This window comes from Cupressus sempervirens, chromosome 9, assembly GCF_028749045.1.
Source record: "Cupressus sempervirens isolate cs-2001-9-10 chromosome 9, ASM2874904v1, whole genome shotgun sequence".
Taxonomy (NCBI): Eukaryota; Viridiplantae; Streptophyta; class Pinopsida; order Cupressales; family Cupressaceae; genus Cupressus; species Cupressus sempervirens.
In genome coordinates, this window is record NC_143126.1 from 801,418,307 (window position 1) to 801,439,609 (window position 21,303).

At 35.9% G+C, this 21,303-nt stretch overlaps 1 protein-coding gene across 1 annotated transcript in view; it reads left to right on the top strand.

The window, feature by feature from the left end:
- The first annotated feature begins 3,993 nt into the window (after window positions 1–3,993).
- Window positions 3,994–21,303, top strand: part of LOC149541130 (SNARE-interacting protein KEULE-like) — a 292,714-nt gene continuing 275,404 nt past the window's right edge. The window contains exons 1-4 of the mRNA XM_089802124.1: window positions 3,994–4,449; window positions 6,168–6,226; window positions 18,369–18,450; window positions 19,601–19,679. Of these exons, the coding sequence (XP_089658250.1) occupies window positions 4,383–4,449; window positions 6,168–6,226; window positions 18,369–18,450; window positions 19,601–19,679 (287 nt within the window). The 5' untranslated portion in view covers window positions 3,994–4,382. The remainder of the gene's footprint in view (window positions 4,450–6,167; window positions 6,227–18,368; window positions 18,451–19,600; window positions 19,680–21,303) is intronic.

The window sequence follows — 21,303 nt, forward strand, 5'->3', positions numbered from 1 at the left end:
CAAGGGCACTAGGTAAGGCCTACGGTGGAATGGGCTTCAATTATATCATACAAAGGCACTATCTTGAGAGTAATGATTAGAGTGAGATAATTACAATAAGGGGGAAAGGTGAGGCTCACTATGTATACCACTCCATATGATATGGCACTAAGGGAGGTGGAGGATTTGCCCTTGGGCCTAGTATTGGGTAACATGGCACCCTATTGTAGTTCTTCTTAGTATAGAATTAGCTTAAACCTAATATATCATGACACACCTTCTACTTAGTCATTACTGTGTAGCTCGACACACACTAAACTTTCTCAGTCGGCATCAATAGGTTCGCTCAGCTATTACTATGTTCGATCACTATTACATTTATTCATATATTTTCTCGGCAATAACTAACACTTGACTTGAACTATTTTGATCAACTTCTACTTAAGTTCCTTAATCTTCAGCTTGAGCTCCTTCAATGATCGCACAATATTGATACTCGATCAACCTTATCCTTTTGACTTGTTTCAATTCTTAACTTCATCCAATTGTCTTCTTCACTTAATATATTGATTAAACAACACATTATCTTGTCAAGAACTAACTTATCGAGTGCCCATTGTATTTCAATGATACTTAACACATCTCAACTTAGCCTTTCACTAGGTCATCTCATGATCTTTTCTTTTCAAATCCTCTTCATTAATCAAATGATATGACACTCTACACTGTTAGTAGATGTCTCTCCAATAGGTTTGACATCAATGACAACATAACAATTGTTCCAATTGTAGTTTCCAACAATCTCCCTCTTTGGCATTGATGGCAACATCGATCTTACTTCACTAGTTACCATGCAATCCAAAAAGCTTCAATATTGTACTGTCAACTCCCTCTATGTTTTTGTTCTCTATTTCTTAGTTTCATTTTGATTCTTATCCATGCAATCAGAGGATGCTTCCTCTATTAGTTCAGTACATACTCGTTCTTAGTAACAACACCACACCATATGTTAATAGATGTTAACCTCTTGACAATAATCATTCTTTCCCTCTGATATATAAATGATAATCATCATGTAGTCATATCTCCCTCTTTGTATCCATCCTTGTATGGTAACTCATTTGTATTCTCATCTCCCTCTTAATCTGATTAATGTTGTATGATAACTTGATAATACTCATCTCCCTCTCTAATAACAATGCCAAAGACATACCATACACACATCATCATGTCACTAATTTGACTGATATAACAATGTTATCTCAACATTAACTCCTTGTAGCTTCTTCTACTCATAGGTCAGTTCCTTGCTTTTCCTTTTCACAACTTTAGGCAACTCCTAAAGTGTGACCTTCTGCATCAATCTGTAAGATATTTGGCTCATAAAAAAATCAATAAAACCATACTCCAAAATAAATTACTGTGGGAAAATTGTAAGTTATGCTTTCTTCTTAAAGATTAATGGACAATACCTAAAGAAGAGTGAGAAAAATTAGCATGCTTGTTTTGCAACATGAGAATGGTAGAATCATAGCGACATTTTATCATGGAGTGCCCAATATACATTTACATCCTTTCTGGATATGTAGGTATTATAGAAGCAACAACTTTTAATACTCTATTTGAAGAGATATAACTAGTAAGAAAAAACAAATCTAATGATCAAAATTCATTGAAAAATGCCAATTTAGAAGAAATTACAAGTGTTTAAAAATTCGATCACCCTCTACTCCTTCGACTTAGTTGTTTTACATTGGGGTCAACATCTCTTCGAGAGCTAAAATTGTCATTGCTCAGTTAAGGACCAACTCTCATCAACTTCACTATGAAATTGAGCATTATAAAATGCCAGGAAAAACTGAAAGAGTGTATATTTTTTGCACTTCTAGAAAAAGTGAAAACATAAAAGCATTCGATAGAATGCAACGCATTCAAGAACAATATGGACAATTTTACTATTCTTACAATGAATTCTTAGATTGATCTTTTCAATAAGAAGACTATTGAACAATTAGAGACACTCATCATCAAGTTAAAAAAAAACAGAAATGTAAAAATCAATATAAACAGATATGCAAAAATCAATATGCTAAGCAATACTATCTTTAACCTTACAAATGTTACAACAAATTTCTTTCTACAAATGTTCCAACTAATTTCTTCCTTCCTTCCTTTCATTCATACCAATTTTTCTAAGGCGAACATCACCTCTCTCTAAAAGGTAACAAATAAAAAATGAAGCAAGATATGATATGATATGATAGATTTTAATGACATCCACGAGACTAAAGTAGTCTATGGGACCCATGCAATCACCCTCCCGAGTCAGGAGTGAAACTAGTCAGTTGCAAAGTTTTGGTTAACTTGTCTCTCCTTCTCTGAATTTTGATAATCAAATCCGTTGTTCTCTTCATTTGATCTTCCTCGAATAAATAGTTGAAGTCCTTGTTCTGCAGTATTTTTGTATAATTAGATCTGATGTCGTTGTAAGCCAGGCACTCTTTAACAAAGTGCTGCTCTGTCTTAACTGTTCCCGTATTACAGAATAAACATGTTTTGTCTGCCCACTCTTCCTTTGGAACTTGCCATCTACTAGTTTCACATCGCAGCTGATGTGAACTAGTTCTAAGTTGTGCCATCAACATTTTTGCTTTACAGTTAATAGGTGCCCTTATATAGGGCTTTTCATCATGACTAGAAGTGGGATTAAATTCTTTAATGTAATAAGATTTTTTCCGCCCTATGTGTCTTGTTCACAAAATATTGCAAAATTTTTCATTGACAAACTTCTTTATTTCTTTAATGTTATCTGGGCAAGTTTGGATGTTGATATCCCATTTTTGCATCCATTTGTCATTTTGCTTCATCCATGTGCTTTTTCGCCTCACAAGTTTTTCCTCTATTACCAACTTGGGCCAACGATGTGTTTCCAGACCTTGAGTTTTCTTTAAATAGCTTAGCATCCGGATCAATGCGACGGCTTCTAATGGAAAGGAACCCACCTCCGCCAAAAGGATTTCATATGGAACTATGGTCTTGACTTTAAGATTGCATGTGATGAAGTGTTTTTGAATTCTTTCTACTTGCTGCCATTTCTATTCAAACATACTACCGCCCCACACTTCACATCCGTATAGAATAATCGAAGTGACCAGCAAACCAAACAGAGTTTTCATGGTTGTCCAATTCCATAATTTTGCGTTCCTGCACTTGTTTTGTAAAGAGTATAACGCCTTCCAGCCCCCTTGGATCCTTTTCGATCTGCAAGTATCTCAGTTGAGTTTGTTATGAAAATCGATGCCCAAGTATTTGTACTCTTCCACAATCTCAAGGAGGCCCATTTCAAACAGAAACTTGTCTTGTATGCCCCTATTCTTCTTTAGTGAGAAGATCATAATTTTGGTTTTGCTAGTATTAACTTGCATTCCTACTTCATGACAAAAAATTTCTAGTGCTTTCAAGTGTTCTTTCAAACCTTTAGCTGTTCAAGCAAGAATTATGAGATCATCTGCATATAAGAGCAATCTTATCACGAAGTGGGCCAGCTGTACCCCCTCACCATTGGTCTTGTTTTATCCACTCTTCTAACTTGTCAATATAGAGCCCGAATAATGTTGGAGAAAGCGGACACCCTTGCTTAACCTGATGTTGCTGTCAAAATCTTCTAATAGCCCTTCTGTCGTTCTGATTTTAGCTTTGACCTGCTCATATAATCTGTAAACTGCTGACCTAAGTTCTTTAGGAACTTCTAGCTCTACCATTCTATCCCATAGTTTATTATGTGGCACTGTGTCGAATGCTTTTTTAGTTTATTATGTGGCACTGTGTCGAATACTTTTTTAAAGTCCACGAAACAACAAAAAGTCTCGTCCCTGGAATGTCCCAAACTTTTTCTATTAAAGACGATGGATTATCAACCGTTAAAAACGAGTAATGATCGCGTGACGAAAAAGCCCAACAAATTGACCGTTAAAAACGAGTAAAGATCGCGTGACGAAAAAGCCCAACAAATTGACGCTATTCAAAACACGCTAGAAACTGCCGAACTAAATACAAATACAAAGACGAATTAATAAAAAGAACAAAAAAAGGTTGACTTTAGGCCATAGCAGAAGAAAACATGATGTCCATTTCAATAGATTTGATGGGAACCCTGCAAAATAAAGACTGGCCGATCTCCGCCAAATTGTAAGTGCCCACCAAACTTAGCGGCGATTCGAAGAGTGTCTGGGAGAAAATTAAAATGCCATCAGGCCGAAAGTTTTGTAAGCGTTTTGGGTATTGAATTGCGCTCATTCGCGACGATTCTTGTTAACGTTTTGGACATCAAATTGCGCTCATTGGCGAGGGTATTGTAATTATTCTGGAAGCAAAAACCGTAAAAAGTAAGGGCTTGATAAGTTATGGCAGTGGTCAATGGAGATTCTTTGCACGGGGAGGTCAGATCTTTTCGACACCTTACACGGGACCGTAAGTTGCTGCTGGTTTTGCCAAATTTAGAGAAATTTATTTTCTGACATTTTTGGTTTTGTCTGTTATTTAAATCCACATCTTAATAATGTTATTGGAAATTATGTATGGATATTATATATGCAATTTCATTGTTAAAGGGGATTTATATTCGTCTGTTAAAGATTTTTGAAGCTATGTGACAATTATTTGTTGATTTAACTTTGAACTGGATGTATCTATTATGGAATGGTTTTGACTCCTTTCTTCTCTATTTCTTTCTAGTTCGTAAACCTCATGAAATTATGCTTTCTTCTATTACTCAATGTTGTATTTGCAGTTCTCCGTAAAATATTTTACTAGTTATGGCAAATAAAAGGTGAATTGAGGCTGTGTACTGATTTCATCACTCATGGAATGGTGTTTGCTTCTTACTTCGCCATTCTTTCTCATTTAACAAACTTAGTGAAATTGTCTTTTATTCCAGTGATCAGTATTTTGTTTATGAGCAGATAATTTCACTATACTGCCATAAAGACAGAAATTAGTGCATACTTTTTCATGCTTTTAGAAATTCAAAAAATCTTTGCACGAGGTGCTTACATGTTGTTTTGATTTAAGCCTTAAGTGCAGGCCAAAAATACTTTGCTGTGCATTGGCTTTTATGTAGTGTTAAAACCATTATACCAAAACCTGTAAATACTATGAATTTGGTACTTTTTACTTTTAATTTGACCAAGGAAAATGATCCTTAAAATGCAGATGGAATTTGCACTGTTCCAGGCGGGTGAATTTCTCACGTCTATGTTAGCACAGTTGTAGATTCTCTTTGATTCCCCTGCCCACTTTTAGAGATTGAGAGTGCTTTTCGTTGAACAAGGCTCCTTTAGTTTTTACCATTTTCATATCTTATTATAACTCTTGACGTTAATTGAATTACATGCTACAACTTTTTTGAAAAATACTGATTGAACTAAGTAAGTGGATATAACATGTACAAGACTAGCATAAATGGGGAGATCATTTACTGGAACTATTGCACATATTGGGTGGAAAGTTTGCTGCACACCTCAAATGCAGGACTTGAGTAATGACTAAACCAACAATGCTAAAAGAGGTCACGCCATAAGACAATTGACAAACTGTTAGTTATTATAAAAAAGGCATTTGAAAAAGTTATTTTGTAACAAACAAGTTTAAAAGGAGCCATTACAGGTGTTCAAAATGTAGTGCTATACTCAAGAAGTGAAGACATTCAAAAACTATTATAGGTCATATATCATGGCCTTGCATGCATTTTTAGAATGGAATAGTTGGAGTTACAATTACGAAACTATGCATGTTGTAGGATACTAAGCTTTCTTATACAAGCATAGTTGGAGATACCAGTTTGAAAATGACACAGACTAGCAATCTCTCCCCTCTCTTGCTCTATTTGCATTGACATATTTATGATGGTTGTTCTTTGGTGATATCAATAATGGATCAACAGTATTAGCATAAAACTGTACTAAATAATCAAGTGCTATTCCATGCCATTGGTAATTCTTTATTTTATATACCTTTTCATACTAAATGTATGCAGTCTCAAAAGCCATTAGTCAAGTTGAAAAAGGAAAAGAATGCAAATGTCATGAAGATGTTAGTTTCGTTTTCATATTTGGGTGATGTACATTCTAATGATTAATGGTTTGTTTGTTTAGGAGATGTCTTTGATTCACTTGTTTGTGAGAATGTAGGTTTGTTGCATGAAATGCTTCGAACAACGAAGACAACAAATTCAAAGTCAATTTGGAAGGTAATGCTTGGATTGTTTCATTAATGTTGTTATCATGTCAAAAAAGGAATTTTTTTTTAATAGCAATTTTTCTTACATTATTTATTTCCACTTATTTCATGTCTAATACTCTTCAAATAATCGTTCAATCCTAGACATTAAAAGGCTTTTCCCCTTCTTTTGTTTCTTCAAAAGATGTATGTGTAGTTTGTATTGTTATGGTCATAGTTACACTGCCCTGGGAGACGAGGGGGCGGCGGGACAAGTTTCCAAGACAGGAGGGACAAAGGGGCCTTGATGTTAGGATTAATCTCAGACAAAAATAACAGTTACATGCAAGTATAACCAATATAAGAGAATAATAGATCGCATAGAAGAGAACACAAGACATCAAGATTAATGTGGTTCACCTAATCCTTGGGCTACGTGCACCAACAACTAGTCCAATATTATTATTATTTAGTGATTATAATCCGCAATCCCTTACAGCTCAATACTGCCGCAAAAAGCTACAATATCACCATTACATTATGAAATCCCTAACCCTAAGTCTTTTCCCTAACCCTAAGCCTTTTTATACAAGCTTTTGCCACTTACAAAATTAGGGCTAGAATAAGTTGTCCAATAGGAAAAATAGCAGCCGACGACACTTTTACAATACAAGGGCATTTTTGGCTTTGGGGGCGCTGTCCTTGAAAACCCCCACGGGGACATTGCCCCTTGACCCCACCCTGTACTACGACAAGGAGCACACCTAGGGCACTGCCCCAGGACCCCGTAGGGGCGCTGCCCCTTGACCCCGTCTTGGGGGTGCTGCCCCTAAATCCCCATAGAAATAATACGGGGAGAAAATTGCACCGAATAAACCTTTGAGTCTGATTAGGCTCCATACCTCCAAAGGTATACCAAGTGAATCTCACAATCATCAACATAATTAATTTGTAACTTGCAATCACAAGCCTCAAGAACAATACTTGCCACATATATACCAAGAAGCTCCCACTGCAAAAGATAATGTCAAATCTATAACCAATTCACTCACAACATCTCAAAGAAGTGAATCCATTTAGTATCAAGGACATTCATAATACATAAACCAATAACCTGCAAGAACAACTCTCATAACAAGTCTCAAGTAGTCTCCGAAGCTCTCCACAACCAACACTTGATTTGGGGATAGCGGGGGGATGGCGGGGGACGGCAGGGGTGGCGGAGGGAGCAGGGGTGTATATATTATACATATGGTACGTAAAATGCTAGTTATGAAAATATGTACTACAATCATACAATATAAAATACAAAGATGTAAAAAACTTAAACATTGAACATTGCATTGAAGTTTTCAACTGGAATATCATGATTCATGATCAAATGACAAACAAACAATGAACATAGAACATCGACAAATAATAAATATAGTCTATATATTAGTCTTCAGATCAATAGTATGAGTATCTAGATTCTACTATTTAATAGTAATCAATGATCATATGAGTCATGACATAAAGGTGATTACAATAAGTATCATGCACTGTGAATCATGATATCAAAGTAAATATATAATGCAAACAAAAACTACAAGTCTCCAAGAGTCCAAATCAAAATGCCAAATCAATGATCGATGATCATCCCCTGGAGGCTGGAAGTTGAAACTCATGGCCACTGGAACTATCAGTCTCTCCAAGATCAAGAGCCGAAAAGGGAACACCAACTAGCCCTGTGGCTAGATCTAAAACATCCTCCTCCTCATCAATTTGCAATGGCTCTTCAAACTCTACATCCAATTGTGATGCTGGGCTCTCCTTGTACACACTTGTCTTGCGGTCATCGATATGCAACACACTGTGTACAACCACTAGCTTCTTTGTTCTCTGAGGGGTAAGTCTATTCCTCTTAAGAGAGTGAATGAAGCTATATGTAGATCAATTCCTCTTAGAAGCTGAGGAACTAGAAACTCGAGATGAAAAATAATTGGCCAATGTGAGACTCGGGAATTAGAAGTTGAACAGTGATCATTGAACAATGAACAATGGAAAGTTAAATATTGAGGAACTAAGTACTTGGGACAGCAAACGAATAGCTAGTGTGGTGGTTGTAGATTTTGCTCCATAAGCTGACCACCACAAAATGGGATCCTCTTGTGCCATAGTCTTGATATCTGCCTTTACTGCTTGATTTTAACCCCTAAGAGTAGGAAATTTGGTCCACTCAGTGCGAACCTTAGTTGTTGTCTCAAGGTCATACATCCTATCTATGCACTTGAAGAAAACCCTTCCTTCACTTGAAAAAAGAAAGAAAGTACAAATTATTAGCAAATAGAAGAATCAAGATGCTAGTAATGTAAATGATTTTAATTTATAAAATGATAAGAATCTAAGTCTTAAGACAAAGTCTTAATGTGTTATATAATATAAGTCACCTCATCATTGTGAAGTGGTGTAACTCTGCCAGGCCTAGTCATGTACCTCCTTGGAGTCAATGCCTATGCAGCCATGTGTAAGGGTGTGTTAAGTTTGTCCCATCTATGCTGAATAATAGGTCGAATATGATCATTGTAGAAGGCTAATGTGGAGTCCTTCTCTCGCATAACTGCCCTCATCTGCCACCTCGAAGACTGGCCTAATAATAGAGACAATGTATTTTGCATTGCTCCAAAATACATCACTCTTAACTATATCCTGCACCCTCATCCTCTGCTCTGACCTGGAACCATCCCACCTATTCCATTCATTCGTCAGTGGCTCTTGCAACTCAAGCATTCTCTCCAAGAGAATAAAATAAGATGCATATCGTGTCTCAACTGGCTTCAGGAACTCCTTCCTGGTGAAGCTCCTAAATAATGCATGTGAGGTGTGGTGGTTGCAGATATACATCTGCACATCTCTACCATCACCCACCACTCCCTTTATCCAGCTAATCTTCCCCATGTCCTTTAGAGCATTGTTCATAGCATGCACACAACAAGGAGTCCACCAAATATGCCGATATGTGGCCTTAATAAGCCTCCCTGCAGCTCTGCACACATGAGCTGCATCTGTCACTACTTGGACCACATTTTGTGGCCCAATCTCCTTAATGGCTTGAAGCAACCCCTTGTGCATGGTACATGAAAATTGATAAGTACCTTAATGATCAAGGCTTCTAGAGGAGTTTTTCAGACTCCAATTTGTGCATCAAAACTACTGACAGTGACATTATCTTGGTTATTTATGTGGATGATTTGATCATCACTGGCAGTTCGACATCTTTGATTTAGGGAATCAAATAGAATTTACGCCAATCTTTTGATATGACTAACCTTGGGCTCATGGATTATTGCCTAGGTGTTGAGGTTTGGCAATAGTCTTCTGGTATAAATATCTCTCAGTCCAAATATGGTAGGGCTCTGTTAGACAAATTTCGTATGCAGGATTGTAAGTCTGCATCTACACCCATGGAGAAAGGTCTCAATTATTAGCAAAGTTTGACTCTCCTCCTGTTGATGATACTACATAGAGACAACTAGTAGGTAGCTTCATCTACCTCTCTGCTACTAGGCCTAATATCAACTTCGTAATCAGCTACATCTCACGCTTTATGACATCTCCCAAGGCTAATAATTGGATGACAACAAAGTGTGTGCTTCGTTATGTAAAGGACATTTCAAATTAGGAACTTGTTTACTCTCGAAGTTCTAGTTGTAGACTCAGATTGGGTAGGCTCTGTTGACGATAAAAAATCAACTTCAAGATATGTGTTTAGTTTGGGATCAGGTGCTGTCACATGGACTAGTAAGAAGCAACAGGTAGTTTCTCTCTCCTTTACAGAGGCCGAATACAGAGGGACAATCAAGGCATGTTGTGATGCTGTTTGGCTTCGTCAGATGCTTGGGGATATGTAGATGTCACCATTAGGACCGACCATTTTGTTTGTTGATAACAAAGGCGTTATCAAGTTAGCACGAAATCCAATCGTCCATGAATGAACCAAGCATGTGGATGTTCATTGTCACTTCATACGACATTTGGTTGGAGACGGGGCAATAGACTTGCAATATGTTCCTACCACGGATCAGCCTGCAGACATTTTCACTAAGCCTCTTGGTCTGGATAAGTTTGTCAAATTCAGAGGACAACTTGGTGTTGTGGATAGATTAACCATTAAGGGAGGGTATTATGATAATTGATAAGCTTATAATATTAGTTAATGGTTATCTATTTGTAATCTATTGTAAATATTAGAATGTTTCTAATATTTAGTTAGCTGTAGTTATTTGTTAGCTTTCTTTAGCTTTCTTTTAGCTAGAATAATATATTTCTATTCGTTAGGATCGTTTCCTAAGGAAACATCATTTTATTCTTTTGTATATATAGACCTCTCAGTCTCTGTTAATAATAAACAAGTATTTTACCAATTACATTGTAATGACATCAACCATTGAGCTTATTCACAGTCAACAATTGACATAAAAGGAACCTTGGAATCAATTGTACGATCTTTCACAATCTTAGTATACACACGATTTTGATCAAGAGAGGATAAGATAGCTCAATGTTTTGTTCTACTGTTGGTAGGCCATAAAACACACTTCAACATGACTTTGTACTTGGCTTAACAAAGAATCGAAGGGGACGTGATTCCATTTATATGGTGGTAGATAGATTGTCAAAGATGACACACTTTATTCTATGCAAGAAGACTAATGATGCTGTTTAATGTGGCATAATTGTTTTTCACAGAGAAGTGGTGAGACTACATAGTTTGCCCAAAAGCATAGTTTCAGATTGGGACACTAAGTTTGTTGGATACTTTTGGAAGACATTGTGGAAAAAGCTAAAGATAGATTTGAAGTTCAGTGCAATACACCATCCACATATTGATGGGTGGACAAAAGTGATGAATAGGAGTTTGGGAAATCTATTGAGATGCTTAGTAGAAGATAAACCAAAGGGGTGAAATTTGATTATATGATAGGTAGATTTTGTATATAATAATTTTGTGAATAGGAGCACTGGTAAATCACCATTCCAAGTTGTATATGTAAGTAGTCCTAGAAATGTTTCAAACTTAAGGAAGTTGGACAAAGGAGAAAATAGTAGTGCCGAAGTTGAAGAATTTGCAAAACACTTGAAGAATTTACATGAAGAGGCAAGAAACCATTTTAATAAAATGAATATTCAATAAAAGGCTAAGGCAAATCAAAAAAGGGAATTTCAAATTGGAGATGAAGTCATGGTTCATTTGAGGAGATATTTCTAGTAGGAACATATAATAAGTTGAAGATGAAGAAGTTGGACAGTGCAAAATTTGAAAAAGCATGATTTAGGGAATTCTTATGACTAGTATAGTTGCCTAGTGAGCTCAATATTTTACTTGTGTTTAATATTTCAGATTTGTCATAGTATCATGTAGGAAGCATTGAAGACAAAATAACAGAAGCAGAATAGAATATTCCAATGCTTACTGTAGCTACAAAGAAGATAGAAGACATCTTGGATACTTGTGTTGAGAGAAGCACAAGAAACAAGAAATATGAAGAGTGCTTGGTTAAATAGAAAGGACAACCTTTTAAAGATTCATCATGGTTATCAAAAGAAGAGGTTGACCGCCTTGGTTTTCCTCTGAACATTTGAGATATGACAAAGACACTTCTCAAATTACTCTGGGTGTTTGATGCAGGAGCATCCAGGGGGTAAGAGCAATTTTGCATCACCCAAAAATATTTTCTATTTTTTTAAATAAGGACTACTTGGGCGAGGTTATCATTTTCGGCAAGTTTGTTATTTTTAGCAAGTTTTTATTTGAACACAAATTATTCCAATTACTTTCATGGAGGTTCATTTTGGATATATAAGCATGCCGATAAAGTTTCATGGCAAGATCAATTTCAACATTGAAGATATTGAATTTTCTATTGTTGGTAGGGTGGTTTAAAAACTTTGAACTCACTTTTGAAGGCCTTAGAGGCTCCAAAAAAGGGTCAAACTTTGTCTATAATGCTTTGCCTTACAGTCATTTTTAAAATGCCCTCCAAACCCCCAAGAAGGTTTACTTTCACTCTTTCATGTTAAAGCATTTTTTTTTATAGTTTTTTTGGTATGTAATATTGTTTTAGATTTTATTAATAAACTGGGAAAAAGAACATAGTCTGGACCTAGGGATGGCTACAAAGAGAAACCATCTCTCTAGATAAATCCCAAACACCATGGAGACCCATTAACGTCATTTAATAAATCAAAATACAATCAAGATTTTCTCTTATCGTATCCCTTCTTGTGAGAGCTTAGTCATATCAATAGACGTCTTTGTTTTCTTTATTTTTTTGCCCTTAACAACAATCCAACCCTCTTCCACCTTCGCTGCCTCATCCCGCCATTCCATTGAATTACATATGGTCCTCCTCTCATCCACTTTATTCCTTCCATCTTGCTGATTTTGACTATCAAGAGAAATATGAACCCTCTTCTCTTTATCTGCTATGGGCCTTTTTTTCTCCCTCCTATTCATAGTTGCAATGTCTTTCTTAATAATAGACTCCTTATCACTGCTGAAGATGCCATTCTTAACACTGTTCGTTACTGGTTGTGCAATCAAATTCACATCTTGACATGATTATTGCGCTAACTCCCCACTTATACTTGAGAAAAGCTCTTGCGCTGTTCACCTTTCTTTTCCATCGTATAATGAAGATGGGAAACATCCTTTTACGAGGAAGTATGCTTGACTTGCCTTTGCTTGGCACATTAGGTAGCTGTCTGTACCCCTTCAAAATCCAATAATTGCACTCATAAAGCTTTGGAGGTTTTGAGTGTAATTTTTGCTGGAAGCCCATCAACCATATTCATCTCCACTAAAACCCGAGCATAGGTTGAATGCAAGAGATTGAAAGACTCCTCATCAACCATTAAAAAGCTTCTTAAAGAATTTCCTTTAACTTCTAAACACGAGTCAAATTAGAAGTGTAATGGAAGATTCAAGAGTCTTACCTATAGTGGAATCTTATCAAAAGTTTCCATGACCGGACAAAAGGTCGGATGCCATGGTTTATAGCAACAAAGAATGCTTATTCTCCCAACTCCAAAAGCGACCACATAAATTCTTATTCTTATCTGGAACATTTTCAAAAACTACAATAAAAAAACCTTGTGGAGCTCACATAAACTTGGCCACAAGCCTTGAAAGTGATTAATCAGACCAAGAGCAGAGAAAAATGCCGCATTATGCTCTACCTCCATTTCAACGTCATCATTTGATTCCATCATTATGGATTTAGCTGTTTGGGGCATTGTGGTTTTAGCCAAATCTACAACCGACTGTGGAAGATCCACAACTCTAAACTTAGAAAACCCATTTGGGTCATTTCCAAATTCTACTAGGGCTTTATTAAACTTGCCATCGACTCCAAAATGTGCATGGCCCATCTCATTTTTAGAGCGCTTTCCATTTCTTGCGTTTAGCAAGGCATTACCTTCTCCACCAGTTTCATTCACCCCATCGGGTTTTCAACCATTATTGGCCATTTTGCCAATTTTCCTTGTGAGGGTTCGCCCGACACTCTCTCTCCTATTGCTTGTAAACATTTCCTTGCTACAAACGTCGATTTTTTGGTTGGGATTAGCATTCTCGACCCCATTCTCTTTTAACTAGCCAAAAGCCCTAGCTTTGCCAAAACCCAAAACCTGCCTGTTCTCCTTTGCAAAATGAGTTCTTGCTGCTTGTTTACCCAACTTACCAAAATAAATGCTTCCATTCCATATGCTCTACAGTGATCCATCTTGGTAGACTTCCGCTCAACTAAAATCCTGAATTCTGCACTTGCTTGCAAAGCATCCATTGTCCTCTTTTTTCCCTCTTATGATCAAGAATTTTCACATTTCTATTCTTATATATATGTATGTTCTTATATATATATATATTCTTACATATATATGTAAATATTGTTAGGATCAAGATACAAAATGCAATAGAAGTGATCTAGATCGAAGTTTAATTGCATACAATGATATACAAGTAAATCTAGCCAAGGAAGACAAGCTAACACCATAATCAAAATTGAGATGTAAGCCGTCTGATTCACCAAAATATAATGGTGAAAAATGGTATCCAAAATTACATAAGGTAGGAGGAAAACCAAGATATCTCCACATCAAAGGGAATTGTCTAGCACATGGGAATGCATCAATGCATAAACCCCTTTTGGGATGATGAAATTACTTAGGTTTTGTTCCTCCTTCACCTAAGAAAAGGAATTGAATAATGTGAATTTGAATATGTGTCGAGAATATAAGGCAAGTAGGCAACTTAAAATGCAACATAAATGAATTGATAAGCAAATCTATGTTAAGGATAAGATCTGAAATGTATCAAGGAAATGAAAGAACATGAAATTGAAATGACTTACCTTAATCAAAAGAGGCAAACTGAAATCTAGAAATTTAGTCGTTAAACAATGACAAATCAGGATAGCAGAGACCAGTAGCAACCGAATCTTAAAATAGGAAAGCTGCAGGGACCAAGTCGACTTGGGAAATAAGACGACCAAGGGACCGAGATGAGTTCGTGACCAAGTTGATATGGAGGGACTATGTCAACTTGAGTGTAGAAAATTGAGATCTAGACTGTTTTGTGCCTATTATGTGATTTTTGTTTCGAAAATTGTCTCTAGGATTGAGACGACCTAGGGCCCAAGACGACCTGGGGAACAAGATGACTTTTGTTCGGATCTTAGAACAAAATTCAGATCTGGAATCTTCGCTGAAATGGGTACTTGGATCTTTGATGCACTTCCAAAATTCGCACACAAGAAAAAGGGTATTTGGGTTTGTTGGGGGGAGAGCTTGCCTTAGTCAAGCCCTAGATTGAGGAATCAACCTTGAAATGTAGGTAAAACAAGATAAATGTAAATCTTCACGTTGCTTGTCGAGGATGCTTGAATGTAGGATATCTCTAGTTATGCAATCGATCTACAGAAGCCAACACATATATCCATGGATGTAAACATGCTCAATGTAACAAGGATGAATGTAATTATAATGAAATGTTGATCTTGTCAATGGCCAGCTTCACTATCAACATGGAAGGAAGCTAGATCTTGAAGAGGAAATGCATGAAAAAGGCCTCTAATGAATCCTTGGTTGAACTCCTTGAATGCCAAAATGAATGCTTGCAAAGATGTAGATTGATAATGATTTTATTGATTGCTTGATGCGTGATGTTTGCCTTACTTGTGGATGTAAAAATGAAAGGAGAAAACTTCCTTATATACCCAATTTCAAGTGAAGCTCGAATAGGGAGCCGACAGGAATTGGGCGGGAAACTGAAGTTGAATTAATTCCCAAAATCGAAAAAAGATGTCAGTAGGGTCCAGTTTCAAACTTATCTAGAATCAATACGTGAAAGAAACCCAAAATTAATCAGGCAAAAATGCAAAAAAGAGCTGAAATCAAGCATGAATGTATCCTTGATCTAGGAGATCATCAAAGAGGAGCTAAAACATCTTAAGAGCCACCAAGTCAATGGGTGCTTCCATTTTAAGACGCTACAGGTACATAGAAGGAAGGACATGATCAAAGGGAGATAGTTTGAAAAGATGTAATCAAAGTTGGATCTTGGTTACAAAACGATGTAACTAGAAAAGAAGTAATCATGGCACCCAACATGCTGACAAAAGAATTAATCAAAGTTGGATCTTGTTTACAAAATGATGCAGTTAGAAAATACCTGAGTCTACATGGTGCCCAATCATCTCTAACAACAAATCAAAGGTCCCCAAATCAAAATTCGCTGCATTTAAAGAAGGGAATCTAGCCTAATCTATTCTAGGTAGACAACCATTTAGTGCTTAGTGGGCATCTTACCTCATTATGGGTCAAGGTTGACCGCTCTCTCACTAAATGAGTAACCCTCTTTTGATTGGTCCATGTGGACCCACTTATTTATGATGGAATCATTCTCCTTGAGCTAACCCTAATTAGGGTTGAGGTGGGAAAAATTGAGCCTTGATGCCTTTTTAATTTGATCAGCACATTGTAATTTGAAAACCTATATAAAGCCCTTGCCTTCTCATTTGTAATGGATAGTTAGATAGCTAGCTAATTAGAAGAATGAGCTCTTGCTCCTTAGAGTATATGATAGGAGAAGGAGAAAATATCATAAGACTTGGGCAAATAAAAAATTGATTTCATCGAAGAAATGGCGGATTCATGTTTATTTCAACTTGTTGCATTGTGTTCCTCCAATTTTTCAGTTGTTAGATAAACTACTTTGATTTCAATGGAGAATGTAATGGTATTAGATGAATTTCAACGCTCATACTTTTTGCATCTCGTTGATTATAAGTTGCTGGGTAAGGTTAGCATGAGTCCCTGTTATATGGATACTTAACTTTGATCATTAAATGTGCGTTGTTCGTTATAATGGTGTATATTATGATATAAAAATCTTTGCATAACCCTTGGAAGATTGCATCCATTCTTGTGGAGTAGTAGTTGATCTTGGCAAAGCAGAGTTTGGCTATTTGGAATTTGTCCACCAAAGCTGTATTCCTTGATATTGCTGCCCTTAGGAGTAGGTTTAGATCCTTCTGATCCTTTATGCTTTAATTTTAGTTCATTTCAGTTCTGTTGTTCACACAAAAAGTATCCTAAGATTTCTATAGGCGATGAAGAAGTCCTAGCCAACATTGAAAAAGAGGTGAATAATTATTCAAACACAACTCCCTTTGTGTTACCAACATATAAAAATGACCATTGAGCTTATCTAGAAGTCAAGACCTAACATAAAAGAACCTTGGAGTCACATGTATGATCTTTCACAATCTTAGCGTGCATTGGATTTTGCTCAATAGAGGATTAGATAACTTTGTTATTTGATTCTGTGTTGGTGTGGTCATGAAACACCCATCAACGCTACCTCAGCTTTTGATTATCAGTTATATTATTATTGTTATATTCTTATCGAGATAATCAGGTTGCCCTGGGTGTTATATTTAAGTATCTAAGTTGGGGTGGCAACTAGGGCATAATTAGCTATATATAGGAGTTAGGGGTATGTTTATCGTCATCATATTCACAAAATGTGTTCTCATTGGAGATATTTGGAGGTTTGCCCCCTCAGAGTGGCCTATTATTCTCAATCATTTTAAATTATTTATAGCATATTTCATGTTATATTCCTTTTTCTGCAAGTTGTTTCATTACAATATACAAACATTTCCTATCTTCTTGAAGTAAAGTCTTTAATTAGATGAATAGTTGAGAAACAAGCAAAGCAAACATAAGAAAGGCTTAGATAAATCAACTCATGAACATGGACCAACCCAGGTAATTAAATAGGAATTTCACTTCAGTCTCTTCCATAATCAACTCGGATACTTCTTTGTGCAGTTATTTAAAATGATTTAGGTTATGTATGTGTTGATCCAAAGAAATTTGCTGCTAAAATAGTAAAACCTCTATGATTAAAGCAGAAGATTGGTGTTTGCTACAGCTATGATGCCCATACATATTTCAGTCAAAGATACAATGTGTGTGCTTAAATTCATTGCTAGACTTTATGAATCAAAATTTATGTACTGATTTGATTTCTGCATACCAAAAATTAATGTTGAGACTTATATTTGTTTCCATACGTCAAGATCTCTGCTTAAAGTTTAAAACTGATCATATAATTGTTAAAATTTGACATCCAAGACCCATGTTGTCAGATGTCAAGATGTAACCACCAATTGAATATCGATTTACAGTGCCTGGCATTATCATAGATAGATTAGCGCTTACTTAAACTCCATAAATAGTGGAGAGAGCTAATTGTACTGGCTTTCCCCCCTGAATGCTTGTTGACCAATGACACATACATTTGTGTGTTATAGTTCAATTCTATCAGCTTGCTCAATAAATCCATGAATAACAGTTTGCTGATCCTTTTCCATTTGTCTTCTAGTTTTCATTTTAGAAGTTCATCAATCCTAAGAATGTGTCATGGCAGTTTTCCTACTTTGTAATTCATATCCAATTGGGGCTTGACTTGAATATTAACTTTGAAGTGTGTAGCCACCCAAGATTCAGCCAGAAAATGTTTTCTAAACACAGTTTTAACTCTACACTTGTGAAATGTTTTTTGATTTTCTTTTAGCGTTCAAAATTGTTATTTAAGCTAAATCTAATTTTCTGGATCATATCTATAGGTACTTATCATGGACAAAGTGACAACCAAAGTTATGTCATATTCTTGCAAACTGGCTGATATCACTGAGGAGGGAATTTCATGTAAGATCACATTTCTAAAAATGTTGCTCTTATTTTTTCGCATGAAATATACATTTCTATTAACATATTAGAATCATTTCCAATTTGTATCCTGTTTGTTGTGATTAATATTGTCTGTTACCATTTGGGACTAACTTTATGAAAGCTGCTTGCTAGTTTGAGTGGTTTCTATCGTACCATCTCTTAAGGTTTATATTTGTATAATGAATCACCTCAACTGGAAATTGATAATTGATATTTAAGGATGGACATCCCCTGATATTTTAATTCTTGATTGGTGGCTCGTATATATATATATTCATTGCAATAGTTTATTTCAACTAGCAAGTGCATTTGTGGATTTTATTATTTATATTATCGTGGGCTTCATGTCTCATGCTTTTATCAATGACATGAGATTTGTTTTTAATGGGCATTCTTTTTTAGCTGTAAACAACTTAAATTACTCAAAATAGATTAACTTTGTCTTCCTATGTGTATAAGAAATTTGCCTGTGACAGATGCCATAAATCTTATCCATATTTTACAAGCTAGGTGTTCTGATCTTGATGTAACTTGCATGGTATATTACTAATAGAGCTTGTGATGTGAATCCTAACTTTGAAAATGGTTAGTGGGTATTTTTGGAAGAGGTGGTTGGCAGAAGATCGTTTTCCTAGGTTAACATTTATTAGCATTTGATGACATCTATTGTTGTATGACATATGGGATGAATGAGGGGTATCCATGCACTATATCCCCTAGTCAATCAATCTAGTTAATTTTATTCTAGTCTGGGTACAGCTTGCAATCTGGTAGCAGTTATTTGTCTACTTGTTTTCACTTTCTAAATTGTGTTACAGCTCTGTACATAGGATATTAGCTTAATGTAAGTCTTTATTCCAACCTTGACTTGATACTAAATAAAAGTAATGCATTGACAGTGTTCTGATTTAGTTCATTTATTCAGAGATTGTTAATCTTGTCCATGTTTTTGTGTCAAATGCAAGGTATCTACATCATTAAACACTTTAATCAATCCTTGAACATTCATAGGTGTTGAAGAAGAGCCCTGTCTGCAATATTTTCCTGGTTTTTCTTCCAAAGATAGCTTTCTGACAGTTTTCTCTCTCTTCCCATTGTTTTTGATTAACTTTATATTTTTTAACAGTGGTGGAGGATGTGAGCAAGCGAAGGCAACCTTTACCTAGAATGGAGGCTGTCTACTTTATTCAACCATCAAAGGAGAAGTAACTCATATAACTTTGGCCTTTTGTGGTGTTCAATTAAGCATTTAAACATTTTCTTTTTGACCTTTTGAGTGGAAAACTCTGAAGTTCTCTATCTTTTTGCTGTGAGAAAAGGATGGAAGTCTCAATCAAATTTATTTCTCAATTACCTACTTTTAAAAATCATATCAGTGTTTGCAAATGTGAAGCTTTTGCACAGAAATCAGTTCACAAGTTTTGTGGGTATTTTTACCATTTGGAATGCTTGGCGAGTTGCTTCAGATGGATAAATTATATGCAATCTTTTAACTGTTGCAATTATAATGGGGCTAACTTGTATTCAAAAAATTCTATTATGAATATGAATTTTGAAAGTAATTGTAGGTATAAACAGAAGAAATGATTCTTGTTTGGTGAGAAATAAAAAATACTCTAAGTTACAAAGGGTGATATGTGCCCACCTTGGCTGACCTCACTTTACTTGCATTGTTTTTTGGCTCTCATATCCCATACATTTTGTGTGTCACCTTTAGTTTTCATGAATATTTTTTTAAATATCTATTTGTTGACCTGTTTGTAACTTTCTACACTTCCCATATATTGACAAAATCTGTTTTTATTGTTGAAAATGCATGTGCACCCTACCTTTTGTCCAAGTCATTTGTTTAATCTTAGTTGCCTTCTAAACACCATTTTTTTTCTTCTTAAATGCAATTTTTTAATGTCTTGGTAGATAGATTTTTCTCCATGCTCTTTTAAAATATTGTACTTTTGTTTGACAGAGGCCTTTATATTTGTTCTTTTTATCTCTGAAATCTCAAGAACTAATGAAGTTTTACACTACAAGTAAATACAACTTAAAAACAGTTTACATAATCCCCTTCCTAGCTCGAGTAAAAACTAGGGGAGAGGTATAGTGGTCTTAGGAGTCCGCTATGGTTGTGCCTCCTCCCTTTACATGATTTTTTGTGGCTCGACCTCCATCGTGGATGTAGATGCTTCTGGCACTAGCAATGACTCCTTATCATCCTCAACCTCTCATCCTTCTCTATGTTATGTGGTGTGAATTCAAATCCATCCCCTTCCTCCATAGCCTACCTCTCCAAATCGTTGATCTCCTCCGTAAATAATGGAGGCTGCTCCTGTGATGTCCAAATTAATTTTTGTGCAACTGAAGTCTATATTGCATAAAGACAAGGTCATTGAGGTGATTCTGAGCTAACTTGTAGCTCTTCTTTGTGTGGATGACCTCAAACAAGCCATTAATAAACTAAGGATATTTTTCAATCTTAAGAAAATCATTATAAACCACGTGACACTTGATCTTTCCAACTCTTAACTTTTGCTGTGTTCTACATTGAGCAAAGATTCCAAGGGTGATTGTAGATGTAATTTGTAATCCTCTTTGCATCTTCTACAACTGGTTTCACATTATCTAGTTTGCCTATGTCCTCCAAAAGAAAGTCAAGAACATGTGTTGCACAAGGTGTCCAAAAATGTGTTTTGTGGTTATCTTGGAGGATTCTACCAATAGCCACATATGCTGTTGTATTATCGATTATTATTTGCATCACATTTTCAACTTTCACCTCCTTGATAACTTTTTCCAACTTTAGAGCCAAAGTTTGGCAATTTTCACCTTGTT